At 43.7% G+C, this 17,601-nt stretch overlaps 1 protein-coding gene across 1 annotated transcript in view; it reads left to right on the forward strand.

Annotated features, from left to right (window-relative positions):
* The window catches only part of grip2b (glutamate receptor interacting protein 2b), a gene marked incomplete at its 5' end in the record, with an annotated part of 112,167 nt that overhangs the window by 83,571 nt on the left and 10,995 nt on the right, over nt 1-17,601 (forward strand). The window contains 4 exons of the mRNA XM_084464771.1: nt 1,547-1,692; nt 3,275-3,355; nt 10,797-10,860; nt 11,441-11,586. Coding sequence (XP_084320897.1) covers nt 1,547-1,692; nt 3,275-3,355; nt 10,797-10,860; nt 11,441-11,586 — 437 coding nt within the window. The remainder of the gene's footprint in view (nt 1-1,546; nt 1,693-3,274; nt 3,356-10,796; nt 10,861-11,440; nt 11,587-17,601) is intronic.

Genomic DNA, 17,601 nt, shown 5'->3' on the forward strand with positions numbered 1-17,601 from the left:
GTGTAGTGTGCATCTGTTTGCATCTGTGTGTAATATAATGAAAAGCGTGCATGCATGCACGCCTGTTTAAGTGTGCTTGTGTCTTTGCATGCGTGTGTATATGTGCATGTGTTTTACTGCATTAGCCGTGGTCCAAAGTGCTGTGTGTGTGTGTGTGTGTGTGTGTGTGTGTGTGTGTGTGTGTGTGTGTGTGTGTGTGTGTGTGCGTCAGTCTAGTAGTGTTAGCCGCAGTGCTAAGTGCTGTGTCTCTGTAGCCTGCAGCTGCACTCTGTCCTCCATTAGTGCCCACGCTAACAACGCTAATTAGTTTCTCCCACACGATGGTGTAGGGTGTGGGTTGGGGGGTGGGGGGAGATGAGCTTTCTCCTGATGGAATTTAAATAAGCCCCTTAACTCCCCCCCCCCCCTCCCCACCTCCCACACCCGCACGCGCACACACACACTTACCCTGGCTCCCCAAAATACCAGCTACTGCTCTCTAAACTCACTCCGACACAGTTGTTATCAAATAAGTGCTGCTTAGTGTATTAACACTGCAGGACAGATAGATTAATAGATAGTGTGAGAGGGGGATGGGAGACGGAGAGGAATATAGGGAGACAGAGAGGGAGAAAAAGAGAGAGACAGGGAGCAACAAATAGGCAGAGAGAGAGAGAGTGCGATAGAGAGAAATACAGAGAGACAGAGAGACAGAACGACAGGAGAGAGAGAGAGAGAGAGAGAGAGAGAGAGAGAGAGAGAGAGAGGTCCACGTCATCTACAGATCATAATGATGATGTCTGACAAGACATTAATGCAGCCCCTCCACTCCACTAACTCACACACAAGTGGAGGTATGTGTGTGTGTGTGTGTGTGTGTGTGTGTGTGTGTGTGTGTGTGTGTGTGTGTGTGGTGTGTATGTGGGTGTCTCAAAGATTAAGACTTGTTGCTGAGCAATGAGCTGCATAATAAGTATGTGTATTAGGGTGTGTGTAGGTGTGTGTGTGTGTGTGTGTGTGTGTGGCGGGAGTTATATTCAAAGTGTGTTTAATATGGAACAAACACAAACACACACACACAGTATACTCAGGGGCAAAATAAACTGGCATGTCAGAGTATGCCAGTTTATATCAGTTTAGATCAGTGTGTGTGTGTGTGTGTGTGTGTGTGTGTGTGTGTGTGTGTGTGTGTGTGTGTGTGTGTGTGTGTTGCGCATGAACAAGAATAATCAAAGGAGAAATAAGTAACCTGTGGTGATATCTTTCAGAACAGATATTATATGTATTAATGGATGTAATGGAAAGATATAAACTATAGTACAAACATTATTAAAATGCCCTGATTCACCATATAGAGATGGAGATTAGAGACAGATTTACTTTTGTGACATCAGGAGTGTCCATCCAGATGTTTGATGGATTGATCTTCCCATCATACCCATATCTAGGTGGACAGCCCCACTTGTGATGTAACCTGCCAGTCGAACAAGGGGCCTTTTAACCATACAGAACCAATTTCATGCTGTCTTTTGGAGACTAACAAGCACCATGGTTGCACTTCCTGTAGGTGTGGCCTACTTCAGGTGGGGGACCGCCTCCTGTCAATCAACGGGATTGCAACAGAGGACGGGACGTTGGAGGAAGCCAATCAGCTGCTCCGAGATGCGGCGCTGACCAATAGGGTGGCCCTGGAGATAGAGTTCGACGTGGCAGGTAGGAGGTGCTTTTCAAACAAAATGGGAATAGGGATAGGGAAATGGGATATAGTTCAAAAGTCTAATGAATGAGTACTTATGTCCTTTTGATTTCTTACAGATTGGCCCGTTGTTGGCCGTAACACGCTAGCATTCTGCTAATGAATGCTGATTGGTCAGTGACGGACTTGTGATTACGACCAGAGACCCTGCTTGATGGCATCTGAAGCTAAAGCAGAATCAGAAACATTGTCTTAAGAAGGACTTTCCGTCAAAGTTAATTGTTATATATTATATGCATATATATATTATATAGGAAGTGCCAAAGTGACGCAGAACTTGCCATAAAGCAGGACCTCTGGCAGTATGAAAATGTGACGTCATCACATTTTTTTTAACAGATTATTAGAACAGATAAGCAAACTTCAAAAATGCAATATTCAGCTGAGTATATTATTATTATTATTATTATTATTATCTTAGCCCCTCCTTTTGAATCCAACTTTCAAATTACTAGTCAAAAAATTACACCCTGAGAAAAGTGGATTCTGAGGGTCAAACCCCACAGCGCCCTCGCATGGAAAGATGACGGTAACCAGTTCAGAAACCGGAAGTTACCAGAGAGTGCCAATTCTCTTCCTAGGGTTAGACATTCTCTGACCCCACCTCTCCTTCTGAGAAAGAGAGATAATAGACGTATTCAACTGTTTTGGTGTGGTTCGACGAGAGAGAGCGAGAGAGCAAGAGACCGAGACAGAGAGACCGAGAGAGAGAAAGTGAGAGTGGTATAAAATCAAAAACAACAACCAGAAGAAGAGCAGTACTGATTACTAAAAGGCTGCCATTAAAGGGCTCCTATTTTATCCTCATGTGTGAGGGTGGTTAGTCCTCACAAGCTACTTGTGACATCACAAGGGAGTGCCATTTAATGCTAATGCCTGATCAACATGCCTTGCTAGTGGTGATTTGCTAATGCTAACTCCAATCATTTTACTAGCTGAAATATTGATGATATACCATTAGTGACAAGCTAATATTAGCTCTAATGGCCATACCAGTAGTGATTTGGTAACACTAGCTCTAATAGCTATATCTGTATGTAGATGCTATTGCTAGCTCTCCTGGCTATACCAGTAGTGATGTGCTAATGATAGCGCTAAAAGTTATGCTTGTGGTGATGGGTTCACATGCTAATACTAAGCCTCACTATACGTCTCTCAGATGCGGGCCTGGTGTTAAGTAGCTGCCATCACTCTGGAGCCCTGGCTGTCATGAAGCTAAACTTAAACCGAGGCTCAAATGAAATACAATAAAATAAAGGAACAAAGTTGGGAGTTAAATCGCAAAGGGTGGAAACATCCAATGAACCAAGATTAGTTTTACCTCACAAATTATGGGGGGATATTTAGGCACTTCCAGAATTAGTTGTTAAAACAAATTAAACAAACCATTTATTTAAAGGGATTACAGCTGTATTTGCATGAAGTGGCATCAAAACTAAGTAGAAAGCAATAAATATAACCACCTGTTTTGCATGTGTCTGTCCAAATATAATTTTGTATATATAATATGTGTATGTAAATGTGTGTTTGTTTGTATAGAGTCTGTGGTTCCCAGCAGCGGTACTTTCCATGTTAAGCTACCCAAGAAAAGAGGAGTGGAGCTGGGCCTCACAATAAGTGGTAAAACACCACACACCACACACACACACACACAAACACAGACACTGTTGGCTATATATACAACCATAAAACATTAACATTTCAACCCATACTGCCAACTGCAGGCTCTTACTTTGAAAGATGGAGACAGATTCCTGACAAACTCATATTTTGAAGAACTTAGTCAGATTAACTTTTTTTGCCGAGCCATACTTCTGATACAGTCAGTATCAGAAGTTTATTAATATGACATGGTTCAGTCAGCATGCTATTTTTATAAACCACACAAACAGCCAAACATCAATAGCCTAGTAGTTTGCCTCGAGTCAGAATATTGTCATCCACGTATAGCCTACCATCCAAATAAATAGAGTAGAGAGACCCTTAAAGAAAGGTAGTATTTTAAGTTATGAAGCTGTATATGAACAGACTGACAGAACATGGTACACACACTCATGGACAACTGTCAAATGTTTCACCTCAAACAACCTGAAAAAAACTTTTCTGGTCATTTATTTTGGCGGAATTAACTCAAATCCGTTATTTCATTATTAGGTTGATTTTGGTTGGAAACGTTCCACCGACAACAAACCCAAACTCCCTTGGAACGTTATGAGTAGTGGAACTATGGCGTACCCTAGTGGACGTCTTTGGTAGTTGACTGAGGATCCGTTATAACGGCACGTCCATAGCCCTTTAGTTAAATAAGGATTGGGTAATGTATAGTATATACACTATGGTCCGGGATAGTTCAATATAATAAATATAACAGCCTTTACAGCACTTCAATGCAGTGTCTAAAATGTAACAAACACACACCAAAACATGTACTTCTCACTTCTCTCCAGAGTGACAAGTGAGGCTGAGAATGAGGAAGTTCAATATTGACATTTCATTGCTTCAGAACCAAATCATTCAGAATTTTTCCCCAGGACAAATCAAAGTTACATTCCTGCAACTACAGGAAAATGCTATACAAACCCAGCAAATCAGAGAAACAAAGTCTGCATTATAGGAAAGAATCTGCAGAGTTGCTTTGTCCAAGAATTTTATACAAGCTCAAATGTGGACCAGTATATTTTCAAGGTTCAGTTTGTATAATGAAGTAACATCTAGCAAAATATACTTGGCAGAAGTCGAATATATCATTTTCGTAAGTGTTTTAGTGTATAATCCCATGAAAATAAGAATTGTGATTTTATTACCTTACAAAAAGTCCTCCCTAAATAGGGAGCCTGTCATCTTCCACAAAGCCCACCATTTTTCCCATCAACTTTCCATTTTATTTAAGTGAACCTTATTTCAGTTTGAATTCATGCATGTACAATATTATGTACATCTGCCTTGTCCTACAACATGTACTGAAAACTATGACAAAGATACCGGATTGTGATTGGTTGATTTGATTTATTCGCAGGCTATAGCAGTTAAATTTATCATGGTGCGATTACAATTTGTTACTTTTTCACATAACAGAATTCACGCCGTAATTGTGCAGTCCAATTTAGCTCCATGATTTATATAATTTTTTTTAGATAAAACAAACAATCGCATTCAATGTTAAATTACATTTTCAGCAAAAATATGACTATGTAATTGTTGTACAGATCCTTTTCTTTATACCAAAATTACTATCCAAAATTATATAATACAGAATGGCCACTGATTCAGACCAGCCCTTTCTCTATGCTTTGAAACAGTTCCAACTCAACAATCAGGTTGAATGATTCAATGAAAATACATACACAGTAAGATAGATTTACAACATTAATCCTGGTCCAACAAAACATTCATGTTACATTAAGCACAATCACATGTTTAGACCTTTCAAAGTCATAGTCATTCACCAGCTCAATCATTCACCAGCTTTAGTTATTAAAGTTAATACTAAGGTGAGGTCTTTCTGAAAGTCACTGACCATGCATTTGGTTGAAGACACATTCAAACAGGATAGACATGAAAACAAACAAAAAGCACAAACAGTTGACTCAACTTACATTCAGAAGGACCAACACACAAACATTAACGTGTCCTAAAGCCCAGGAAGTCTAGACTCATAGAATCCTTCAATTGTTAGGTGTGTTGAGTAGAGCAGAAAGCAAATCCTGGTAATCCTGGTACATAAGTTACATTCATAACTTACGTTCTGTTTCATTCCTTCCTGACTGCCAGTGGCAGTACACAAAGTGGATGACTTATACCAGCAGTGTCACGAGGAACAACACCCACCTATTGGTCAACTGTAGAAGCCAACGGTAGGATAGCTGACGCCAGCGTGGACCCAGAGGCCACGTTAAGGCGATAAAACCTTGAGAATGTGCAGGGTGCTGTGCAGGGTGCTGTCCAGGACGCGGCCGAACAGACCTCTGATAGTGACACCCCCCTCATTGCCGCTCAGGATGTGGCCACACCCCTGGTAAAATTACATAACTTCAAACAGGTAAACCTGCCCCCTCAGAAGCCCCCCTTACCATTAGCCTGTTTGATTGCCTCAACAATCCAGTGGGAGAACCTCTGTTTAGACAGTGCATGTCCCCTGTTATTTCTGCCATAGCAGACAAACAGCTGCTCCGAGCGCCTAAAGCCCTGCGTTGCGTCAATATACAGCCGCAATGCTCGGACTGGGCACAGCAAATTGTCCCTCTCCTCCAGCCGGGAACTGAACAGAGGAGGATGGTATGCCCCGAGTTCTATGGCCCGATTAATTATGGTTGGGGGATAAAACCTTTGGTAGGAAGGCAATATTCGGCCACAGCCTTCCAAGAAAGACACATAGGACTGATAGACAGTGCGTGGAGTTCACTCACACGCTTGGCTGTTGTAATTGCCAAAATAAATGCAGTTTTCATTGACACATTTCTCAAAGTCACCCCTGCCATAGGCTCAAAGGGTGACTCGCCCAGGGCCTGCAGGACCAGTGGTATGTCCCATGCTGCAGCACACCTTATCCTAGGAGGGCGTAGCCTCCTTGCACCATACAGAAACTGTGTCACCCAGTAATGCCCCCCGACTGGCCTGCCATCAATGTGGCCATGGTTAAAAGATATGGCCACCACATACACCTTCAAGGTTAAGGCGGCCCGGCCTACATCAAAAAGATACTGCAGGTACTGCAGTATATCCTGTAAAGGGAACGAGACTGGGTCTAACTCCCTGTCCCCGCACTATGTAGAGAATGCAGCCCAGCAGTTGCCATACACCACTCTCGTGGAAGGAACTCTTGCATTCCGCAAGGTCTCACAAATTGAGGGCCCGAGGTCAGTCAAGAGTGACCGATCCCTGTCAATGGCCATACCCAGAGTTGAAGGAGACTCGGAGACAGGTGCCAAACCTTCCCCTCAAGCTGGGACAGGAGGTCCATTCTCACTGGAAGCTGCCACGGTTCTCCGTCCAACAAACTGAGGAGTGCGGAGAACCATATTCTTGCTGGCCACTTGGGGGCCACTAGGAGGACCCTGTTGCCTGACAATCTCACCCTGTGCAGAGTGAGCATTGTCAGGGGGATCGGAGGGAATGCATAAAGGAGACCCCTTGGCCAGGTGTTGGTGAGAGTGTCTATCCCCAGCAGAGTACTGGTCTCTGCCAAGGAGAACCATAGCAGACCATGAGTTGTGCATTCTGAGGCGAACAGATCTACCTGGGCCTCTCCGTACCGATCCCAAATCATCTGCACTACCTTCGGGTGCAGCCGCCATTCTCCAGGGGGCAGCCTATGACGTGAGAGGTAATCTGCCACAGAGTTTGCCCTGCCTGGGAGGTGCATCTCCCTCAAGGAGGCCAACCGAGGATGAGCCCATATCCATAGTCTCTGGGCTTCCCTCAGGGACTCCAGTGACCTGGTCCCTCCTTGATGGTTGATGTGAAACACCGCTGAGGTGTTGTCTGTGTGGACGAGCACATGCTTGCTCCTGAGACAAGGCAAGAAGTGCTTCAGTGCCAAGTAGACAGTCTGGAGTTCTAGGACATTGATGTGCTGCCCTCTCCACTCAGGGCACCAAACCCCCTGGACTAACCTCTTTTGCCATACTTCCCCACAACCATGGGATGAGGCATCTGTTGTCACCACCTCTCGCCTCGCTGGGACTGAGCCGAGAGGAACACCATGCAGCAGAAATGTGCTGCAAGTGACCTTGATGGTGACCCATCTGTGTAGCCGAGGGTCTATGTGGAGGCTGTTGAACCACCTCTGCAGAGGGCGTAGGTGCAGCAGGCCTAGTGGTGTGATTGCTGAGGCCGCTGTCAGCATACCCAGAAGCCTGAGCCACATCTGGACGGTCAAATTCGCCCCCAAGGTGGACAGACCGTAGTAGGCCTTGAATCCTCTCCACCTGTTCCACAGTCGGGCGGGCCTGCATCGACACTGAGTCCAGAGACACGCCGATAAAGGTGGTCTGCTGTGTTGGGTGAATCAAGCTCTTCTCCCAGTTTATGGACATGTCCAGTGCCTTGATATGAGTGAGGAACCTGGATGTCGTTTGCTCTGCCTCCCGGAGCGAGGGGCGCATATGAGCCAGTCATCGAGATTCTTCAGTGATAACCTGAAGAATGTCGATTGTATAGAGCATCTGAAATGGGAGGACCTTCAGATGCATGTTTAATCTCCTCAGGTCTGGTAAAGGCCAATTCATGGCCATCCTCAACCTGAAGCTGAGCTCCACAAGAGGCACACGCCAGCATTGTTCAAAATCAAAATAGGCAGCCAACCAGGGAATCTGGGTGAGAACTGTGACTAGGCCACAGGATGCGTCAGAACTTCTAGCAGACCAATTTCACAACCACAACTAGACAAACAAATGCTAGCCAGTCCAGACAGGAAGGAAAGAGAGGCATGATAGTTTGACATCCACAGCCTTAGAGGGCAATAAATTATGGGGTCAGTTCAGTCTCATTAATAATGAATGCACAGAGAAGGATTCACAAATGTATTTTGTGATTTATATATAAATAACTCATTCTCACAAATACATTTCAATGCACACACAAATGGATATCGTATCGTATGTATAAATGTAAAATAAATCCATAAACAAAAATAAGTTTCACAAACACATTTCTGATCCACACACAAATGTGTCTTGTTTTAAATAAATGTAATATAAATCCATAAATATATTCATTAAAAATATATTTTTTTCAATTTTCATCAAAAATGTATTTGGATGTTGTTACATTTATATACAAACATTTAAACTTGAATTTACAAGACACTTTTCATTTGTGAACTTGTTTGCATTTGTGTGTCAACTGGTCTGTATTTATATGTGGATTTTTGAGACTCTCCTGACGTGGCTGGATTCACAAATGCATTTTTTTCAACAAGGAACTCTCTGTAGCCAATCAGATGCCTCCCTCGTTTTCAGCCAATCCAGCCAATCCAGCCGGCCTAACTGACGGGATATTCTCTGACATTATGAATAAAGACTGCGTCGAGTCTCTGGTACTTCCACAACAAGTGAAGACTCGTAGTGGGGGTTATCTCGGTTATCTCAAACTTTGACTTCGACTCTGAACAGCGACAGGAGGAAAAAGGGATTCTTGTCGTATGCAGACTCCCGAAGGAGCTCCTCCCACCGATTGATACATTAGGCCTAATGTTACAAGTTCAGTCAGAAGTCAACAGCTGAAATATGGATGATGAATCGTTGATCATCAAGGTGGAAGAACTCTGTTTCCTGTCCTGTGACGTCTCAGCCGTAACATGTCCGGACCGCTTCCAGTGGGGATTGCAGTACGGAACACAGCCAGCCACTTCGCTGCCGTGATGCTTCCGTGACGGTTCTGGTGGAAATTGGCCTTGAGGGACTGCAGTCATGTGATTGGCTGAAAACGAGGGAGGCATCTGATTGGCTACAGAGAGTTTCTTGTTGAAAAAAATGCATTCGTGAATCCAGCCACGTCAGAAGAGTCTCAAAAATCCACATATAAATACAGACCAGTTGACACACAAATGCAAACAGTTCACAAATGAAAAGCGTCTTGTAAATTCAAGTTTAACAGTTTGTATATAAATGTAAAAACACCCAACTGCATTTTTGATGAAAATTGCAAATATATTTTTAATTAATATAGTTTTGTGGATTAATATTACATTTATTTAAAACAAGACACATTTGTGTGTAGATCAGAAATGTGTTTGTGAAACTTATTTTTGTTTATGGATTTATTTTACATTTATACATTCCGATATCCATTTGTGTGTGCATTGAAATGTATTTCTGAGAAGAGTTATTTATATATAAATCACAAAATACATTTGTGAATCCTTCTCTGTGCATTCATTATTGAGACTGAACTGACCCCATAATAAATTGCACAGGATGTCAAACACAAAACAACACAAAAAGTGTATACCTCTCTTGGACTTGCAAGCAATTAATGCTTATAAATATAGAACCGTAACCGGATATATGGACCTATTAACGGGCGAAAAACACCAGGTTAATAGTGAGAAGGTCAAAGAGGCTCTGGGCGTAGGCTGTCACGTGATTTATATAGAATATGCATCACTCACCTGAACTTTATACAAGGTCTTGACCTGCGCGGAGCGCAAGGAGACATATCCACTTTGTGTACTGCCACTAGCAGTCAGGAAGGAATGAAAGAACTCAGAGACTGTTGGGAGTCTGAGCGGGAGAGTGGGGGGGAAGGTGTACTAAACAACTCTCTGATGATAACCTTCAGCTGTGTGAGCAGAGTGGAGCGTTTGTTTGGTTGCTGTAGAGATAATGACAGCAGTGTGCTTGTTATTCAGAGGTGTAAGAGCAAAGATGATATTATGATGATGATTATTTTAAACCCTTAAGTGGTTTTTGAGTGCATTTAAAAAGCTAAAAAGAGGGAACATCTCTACATTCATGTAATATATTAAGGTTAATCCAATCAATATGGGGACAAATTGTACACAGTCAAAGGCTGCCTTTGGAAGAGGCCGAATTAACAGGACCAAAATAAAAGTGTCTTGGCTTGACATCTGCCAGATCTAAACAAAAGCGTTATTGTCAGGACATACCACTCACATGTGACTGTGTCTGAGCGTGTGTATGAATGGGTGAATGTAAGGGAATAATTATGAAGCACTTTGAGTGGCCGCTGGTCTGAAAAGTGCTACATATGCAGTCCATTTACCATTTACCTAATTGGACATTTAAATCTAAAAACCAAAACATATCTTGAAAGATAAGATAAGATACTATATGAATCCCAAACAGGAAATTTGACTCTCATAAATAGAAATTGCAGGGGCGTAGTAAAAATGATACAAAATAAATATTGAAATGACACAAAAATGCAGGTTTTAGTGTAATCGCAAAGCGATATTTTGCGGGTCCTTCTGCCAGTAGAGACACTTTAAATTTTTAGCTGGTGGGATGATGTTGAATGTGTTTCCTTAAGAGAAACATGTGGTAAAGTTTATAAACAGTGATCGGTATTGTTGCTTATGGTGATGTCATCGCCTCCTCAGCCAGTAAGAAGCCAGGAGAGCCCCTCATCATCTCTGACATCAAGAAGGCCAGCATGGCTCACAGGTATCTGCTCTACTCTATTCTACTATGGTTACTATATTTTTTGTACTATACTTTTTATCTCTCTCTCTCTCTCCCTCTCTCTCTCTCTCTCTCTCTCTCTCTCTCTCTCTCTCTCTCTCTCTTTCTCTCTCTCTCTCTCTCTCTCTCTCTCTCTCTCTCTCTCTCTAACTCTCTCTCTCCCTCTCTTTCATCCTTCCTCTGTGTATATTAAATCCAATTCAATAGAGCTTTGTTGGCATAGACAATAAGATGTGCATTGCCAAAGCAGTTTAAAAATCCAACAAAAGAAAGATAACAATATTGGCCATGTAAAATGTGTTAATATCGTTCTCCCCCTCTCTCTCTCTTCCTCCCTCCAATCCCACCCCTCTCTTGCTCACCCACTCTATCTCCCTTATCCCTCTCCCCCCTTTCCTCACCCTCTCTCCAATTAAATGAAATGGACTTCAATGAGTTTTATTAGCAGATATGTTTTGCAAAAGCTCATTCTACTGTATAGGGCTGTGTCACCCTGTAGGACACATACTGTGAGTGGTGTCCCATGTGAAGGGCTGCTCTATAACCCTGTGGCCCCCTGTAGGACGGGTACCTTGGAGCCCGGGGACAAGCTGCTGGCCATCGACAGCGTGCGGCTGGAGAGCTGCTCCCGGGAGGAGGCGGAGCACATCCTGCAGCAGTGCGAGGACCTTGTCAAGCTCAAGATACGCAAGGACGAGGACAACTCAGGTACCGCCGCCGGGGCCTGCACCTGTTTTTGTGTGTGTGTGTGTGTGTGTGTGTTTTATACACCAAAACACCCACACACATACCTAGTCACTGCACTCCCCCTCCCCCTCCTCTGCCAATTTCATGATGGAAGGTGTGTGTTTTTAACTTTGAAACACCCACACTTATTTCATCATGAAATTGGCAGAGGATGTTGACAAACTTGATGGGGCAACCAATCCGGAGTAGGACGTCCCACAAGAGATCTCTCTTCACAGTGTCGAAGGCTTTGGAGAGGTCGACATAAGCCATAAACAGGTCTTCATGTTGCTCCCTGCACTTTTCTTGGAGTTGCCGAGTTGTGAAGACCACCAGACTGTGCTCCTGTTCTTTCTAAACCCGCACTGTGACTCGGGTAGCATTGATTCAGTGATGTTATTTATGAGCCTTTGAAGCATCCCCTTGGCCAGGACCTTGCCTGCCACAGCAAAAAGTGCTATGCCCCTTTGGTTACCACAGATGGGCTTATCACCTTATCATCATTTGTTCTTAAATATGGTGACAATGCTGGCATCTCCCCATTGTTGTGGGATGTTCTCATCACAGATATGTTCTTGTACACAGATACCCTCCCTGTTTAAGCAGTTCTGCAGGGATATTGTCAGTACCGGGAGACTTGTTATTCTTCAGGGTGCGGACAGCTGACAGAACTTCCAGGAAGGTTGGAGGTTGGCTGAGGTTGTCCATAGGGGGAAATTCAGGCAGTTCCTCCAAGATGGTGTTTCCGCATGGGGGGACACACTTTCATGAGGACCTTGGTCATTATCATGCAGTGATCTGTCCATCATTCTGCACCTCTCATGGCCCGGGTTAGGAGAACGTCTCTGATGTTGCTACGCCTCACGATGATATAGTCAATCAGGTGCCAGTGTTTGGAACGTGGGTTCATCCATTTGTTCTTTTGCTGAAAGATGATGTTAGTTATGGTCAGGTTGTGCTCAGAGCAGAGGGTAAGTAGCCTCATGCCATTTGAGTTGGCCTGACCAATCCCATGCCTGCCAAGTACTCCCTTCCATATACCACTGTCCTGCCCAACTCGAGCGTTGAAGTCCCCAAGCAAGAGCATCTTATCTTAAGGGATCCGGCGGAGAGCCTCATCCAGTGCTTGGTAAAAGGAGTCTTTAGACTCACTGTCGGATGGCGGGGTTGGAGCATACACATTGAGTAGTGTGGCATAGAGGTTCTTCTCCAGGGGGATACGGAGGGTCATCAGTCTCTCACTGATGCCCACAGGTGTTTCAGTGAGTTTTGGCAGTAGTGTGTTCTTAATGGCCAGTCCCACACCGTGCAGATGTTGTCCACCTTGGGGATAGCCTTTCCAGTGGAAAGTGTAGCCCATGCCCTCCTCTGTTAGAGACCCCTCATCAAGGAGCCTGGTCCCTGAATAGGGGCTGCTCAGTTGCACAGGGGTCTTCCGAGAACAGCTGCCACTCAGCCCCAGCTGTTGGCGACCAATACCCTGTGCCCCTGACATGCAGGGCTCTGGCTAAGAGCTCCCAGTCTATTCAAACCTGCTCCCATCGTCAGACACCCCCACGCAGCCAGACTTCAACCAGATGTAGATCCAGGTAAAATTCAACATGGTCAAATGTTACCTCCGTAAAAGAACATTTTAAATTGCTGTAGGAGGTGAGCTATCTCCAATGGCACTATCTTCACCAAGATGGGGTAGGTCTGGTGGCATGGGTAAGCCCAGCACATGCTTTTCTGTTGGGGTATGCTCCCTTAGCCTTTGTCTTAGAGATTATCCCACAAGGCAGTGGGGCTATTTGCCCATAGCTGGGGCAGTGGTTGAGGGGCGTCAGGGCGTATCCACTGCATGGGGGGCCTGCACACCACATCTCTGGGGCCAACTGCTGCTCCGAGATCCCCTGCAGTTTAGCCTGGGACTGCAAGGTACCCAGTTACCATGTGTGGCCACGAGGAGGCACTGCAGAAGTCTTGGTGATGGAGAGGCTGTGTACTGGCTGAGGAGGCACTAGGCGCTTCACACACACCCTGTGGGAACACATACACACCCCCACACATACCTGTTCAGATCTGTTCTCTGTGTGTGTTGACACACGGGGTGGGGGGGGGGGGGGTCGAGTGATGTGCGTGTGACACTCCCAGGGGTGTGTGAACAGGTTGTGTAACCAAATTGTTTGGCTTAATGAGTAATGAAGCCTAGCTTAATGAGCTTAGCTTCGTGAGAACATATAGATATTAAAATGATTTTGCCTGGAACGGTTTGATCTTCACATATGGGCATGGCCATGTGTGATTCCAAAACTTGCTGGAGAGAGCAGAAGCTGTCTTCAATCTTGCCAAATCCTGTTGGAAGTAAAGCAGAAACTCTGCTCGGAGAAAAGCCTTCGGTGCAGATGTCTGTTAATGTTTTCATCTTACTTATTATTTCCAAAAGAATTTGATCGTTCCGTAGATCGCTCGACTTTTCTCTGTGGAGTACCTGACCTGAAACTCCCTCCCCTGAGAATTGCAGCATACCATTGTCGTTATTTATATTGTTGTACCATTGTTGAAGAGGCTTTCAGCAGCTTCAAGGTACCACACCTGTTATTATTTTTATTATTTTATTTTTGCTATGGACTGCCAATGTTATTATTATTATTATTATTATTAGTTTATTTGTCAGGGACAATGCAGCACACATTATTACATACACAATTATCACAGTCAATTCCATAACAATGTGGATGTAGATGTGAAGAAGCCATGCGTGAACAGCCAGGCATCTGGCACAGACAATACATTATAACAAGGACAATTGAGTGTGTACGTGTGTGTGTGTGTGTGTGTGTGTGTACGTGCATCTGTGCATCTACTCAATGGTTACATTTCAGTATTTCCAGTATTTCACCTTTCTATTAAATGTTTTCAGTTCAGTTTGTGTTTTTATTTCCGTTGGTAAATAATTCCAAAAATGGGTCCCTATCACTGAAAAACATGACTGGCCGAAAGTTGTTTTGCGCCCCTCTGCTATGCAGTTACGGGGTCATCCCTATGTTCCCCGGGTCCTATGTTCCCCGGGTCCTATGTTCTCCGCTTTGTATGTGACAGGGGAGCGAATGTGTTTTTCGTAGGTGGAATCCGGTAGAATCATGAATATTAGGGTTATGGTTAGGGTGAGGGTGAGGGTTACGGTTAGGGTTATGGTTAGGGTTAGGGTGAGGGTTACGGTTAGGGTTAGGGTGAGGGTTACGGTTACGGTTAGGGTTAGGGTTAGGGTTAGGGTGAGGGTTACGGTTATGGTTAAGTTTAGGGTTAGGAGTCAGCGTGTGAGTTTGCCTGACAGGCTGCCTGTCCAATCCTAGCGCTTGAGGCTGAACTTTTTCCGGATTCCGACTATGAAAAACACAGTCGTGACCGGGGAACACAGGACCCGGGGAACATAGGTACGCTCCTGCAGTTACCACCCACTGCACCCCTTGTGGCCACTCTCCTTGTATTTATTTTTGTCACGAAAGGACAGAGTACGGCGGGAGCTCGATTATTTGCGCATTTAATAGTCATTTTAAGAAAAGAGAATTTAATGAATTTAATGAATTTAATGTCAAAACTTAAAAGCTTGTATTTCTGTACAATTAAACAGTGGTGCCACATTGTTGGTTTCTGATCCATTATTTTCAGTGCCTGTTTGTATAATGATATGGTGGGTTTGACTGTTGTCTGGGAGGCTTGGCCCCATACAGTAACACAGTTTCTAAGTGATAAGTGATAAGATAAGTGAGAGATAAAGCTGCCTTGGTATATGATGCCTTATCATTATGAAACAGTTCAGGTTTATCTGGACAGTCTTGCCTAGTTTGTTAATGTGTATATTGAATTTGAGTTGGGAGTCCAAAATAATACCTAAAATTTTTAATTCATCAACTTGCTCTATGGCATCTTCGTCTATTTTGATAGTACACTTGGCTTTCCCTCTTATGGAGAAGCACATAGATAGTCTTTTTGACATTGAGCGTAAGATGGTTGTCTTTGAGTCACTGGGATATACCCTCCATTTCCTTGGTCAGGATCTTTGCTGCTGCACTTGGTGTCCTAGCTGGTGCACAAATAACTGTATTGTCACTGTGTATACATTTGACAGTTAGCTGACTGACAGCATGTTGATAAATTGTTTATATATAAACTAAAGAGCAGAGGCCCCAAGATGGAGCCCTGTGGGATACCCATTGTGGATTGTAGTGGCGTTGAGAGTTCAGTGTTTATTTTAACACATTGCTTCAGATATGATGCAAACCAGCCGATAGAATGTTCAGAGAAGTTGAAGGTGGTGAGTTTGTTCAAGAGTATATTGTGGTTCACAGTGTCAAATGCCTTTTTGAGGTCTATAAACACAGCTCCCACAACATTGCCCTTGTCCAACTTACTCTTGATGTTCTATGTAAGATAGCAGTTCGCCATTTCTGTAGAGTACCCTTGTCTAAATCCAAACTGTTTAGGGTTGATAAGTTTGTTGCTTTTGAGATAGCTGTTCTGTGATAATCTTTTCAAAAATTTTGGAAAGAGCAGGTAATATTGAGATTGGTCTAAAGTTGCCTGCTTGGTCCTTTGCGCCAGCCTTGAAAATTTGAGTAATAATGTTTGTGGGACAACAACTTTGTGGGAATTTACCCACTCTGATGGATAGGTTTACCAGGTGGGTTACAGGTTTAACCAGGGCAGAGCAGTGAGTTCTGATAAAGGCAGTGTCCAACCCAAACACATCCTTTGCCTTTGACTTATTTAGTTTATTAATGATTTTATGTACTTTTTCCTGACTGGCCTCCTTAATTAGGAAAAGCTTTGATGGGTCAGACTTTGTGGCCTGTGACAGAGTTGGTGGTTCAAAATTCTCAGCAAGCTCCTCCACTGACTGAATAAAGAAATTGTTGAATTCATTTGCAATAGCTGAAATGTTAATGCTGATAACTCCATTCACTTCCAATTCTGTTATTGTTTTTTGTTGACTAGGCTTGAGTAAGAGTTTTTAGTAAGACTGTTGAGGTGCTTCCAAAGGGATGCGCTGTTCCCTTCAGATTCCTCAATCATTTGCATATAATAGGCTGTCTTTGCTTTTCTCTGACTACTCCCCCCCAGGCCTTGTCAGATGTTCTATCCTTTCTATGGCAAGTGTAACCAGGGACATCAATTATACTGATTGGAATGTTACTGTGTAGCCAAGTTTCGCTCAATGCTAAAAAATCTAAATTAGAGTCAGTTAGAAGATGTTGAATCTGATCACATTTTGGCAATACACTCAGAAAGTGTCCACCCAGAATGCCCTTAGGTTTAGACATAGGTTCCCATATTACCCTTGCTTGATTTACAGTCTGGAAAAATCTGAATTCTCATTGTTTTCTTGCTGATTGGATACCACTGTCACAGTGTGGAATTCCTGTTACCTCGGCGGAGACGTCCGTCCTTCCGGAGCTCAGTTGCCACTCGTGCAGTCCACTTGTCGGTGCGTTTTCCGGGGAAAAGTTATTCGATGGGCCAGGGTTTAACTGCACGTCCCCAGACAATAGGATCAAAAATACATTGAAACCATACCAATTGCCTCTCCTCCGGTTGTTTTGTTTGCTCGGTGTGCCACGACGGGGGTGATCGAATTGTTTGGTGATCGAGTAGATGGCAAGGTATCCATGTCCAAAAAAGTTCAATCTCAGCATTTCATTCATATTTACCGACTGATCGTTGTCAGCTTGAAACATTGAATGACCAAGTGGTAACAGCAGCAGCCAATAGCAAAGCAGTAGTGCGTAAACATCCTTCATCTCTATGATTGTTATTTGACTGGTATCTTTGTTTTGTTCTTGAACCAGTAACTATTTGATAAAAAGCAAGGGCTATTCTGAAAATTAGTAGCAGAGAAAATGAGTAAAAAAGGATTTGATTGGAGCCTGACAAACCACCCAACCCTTCAGCACACATGCTGTCGGCCAATCCCAAGTCTCTCAAATTCCGTTGCAAATAGGACTTGATATTGTTGTT

This window comes from Micromesistius poutassou (assembly GCF_964030765.1).
Source record: "Micromesistius poutassou genome assembly, chromosome: 2".
Classification (NCBI taxonomy): domain Eukaryota; kingdom Metazoa; phylum Chordata; class Actinopteri; order Gadiformes; family Gadidae; genus Micromesistius; species Micromesistius poutassou.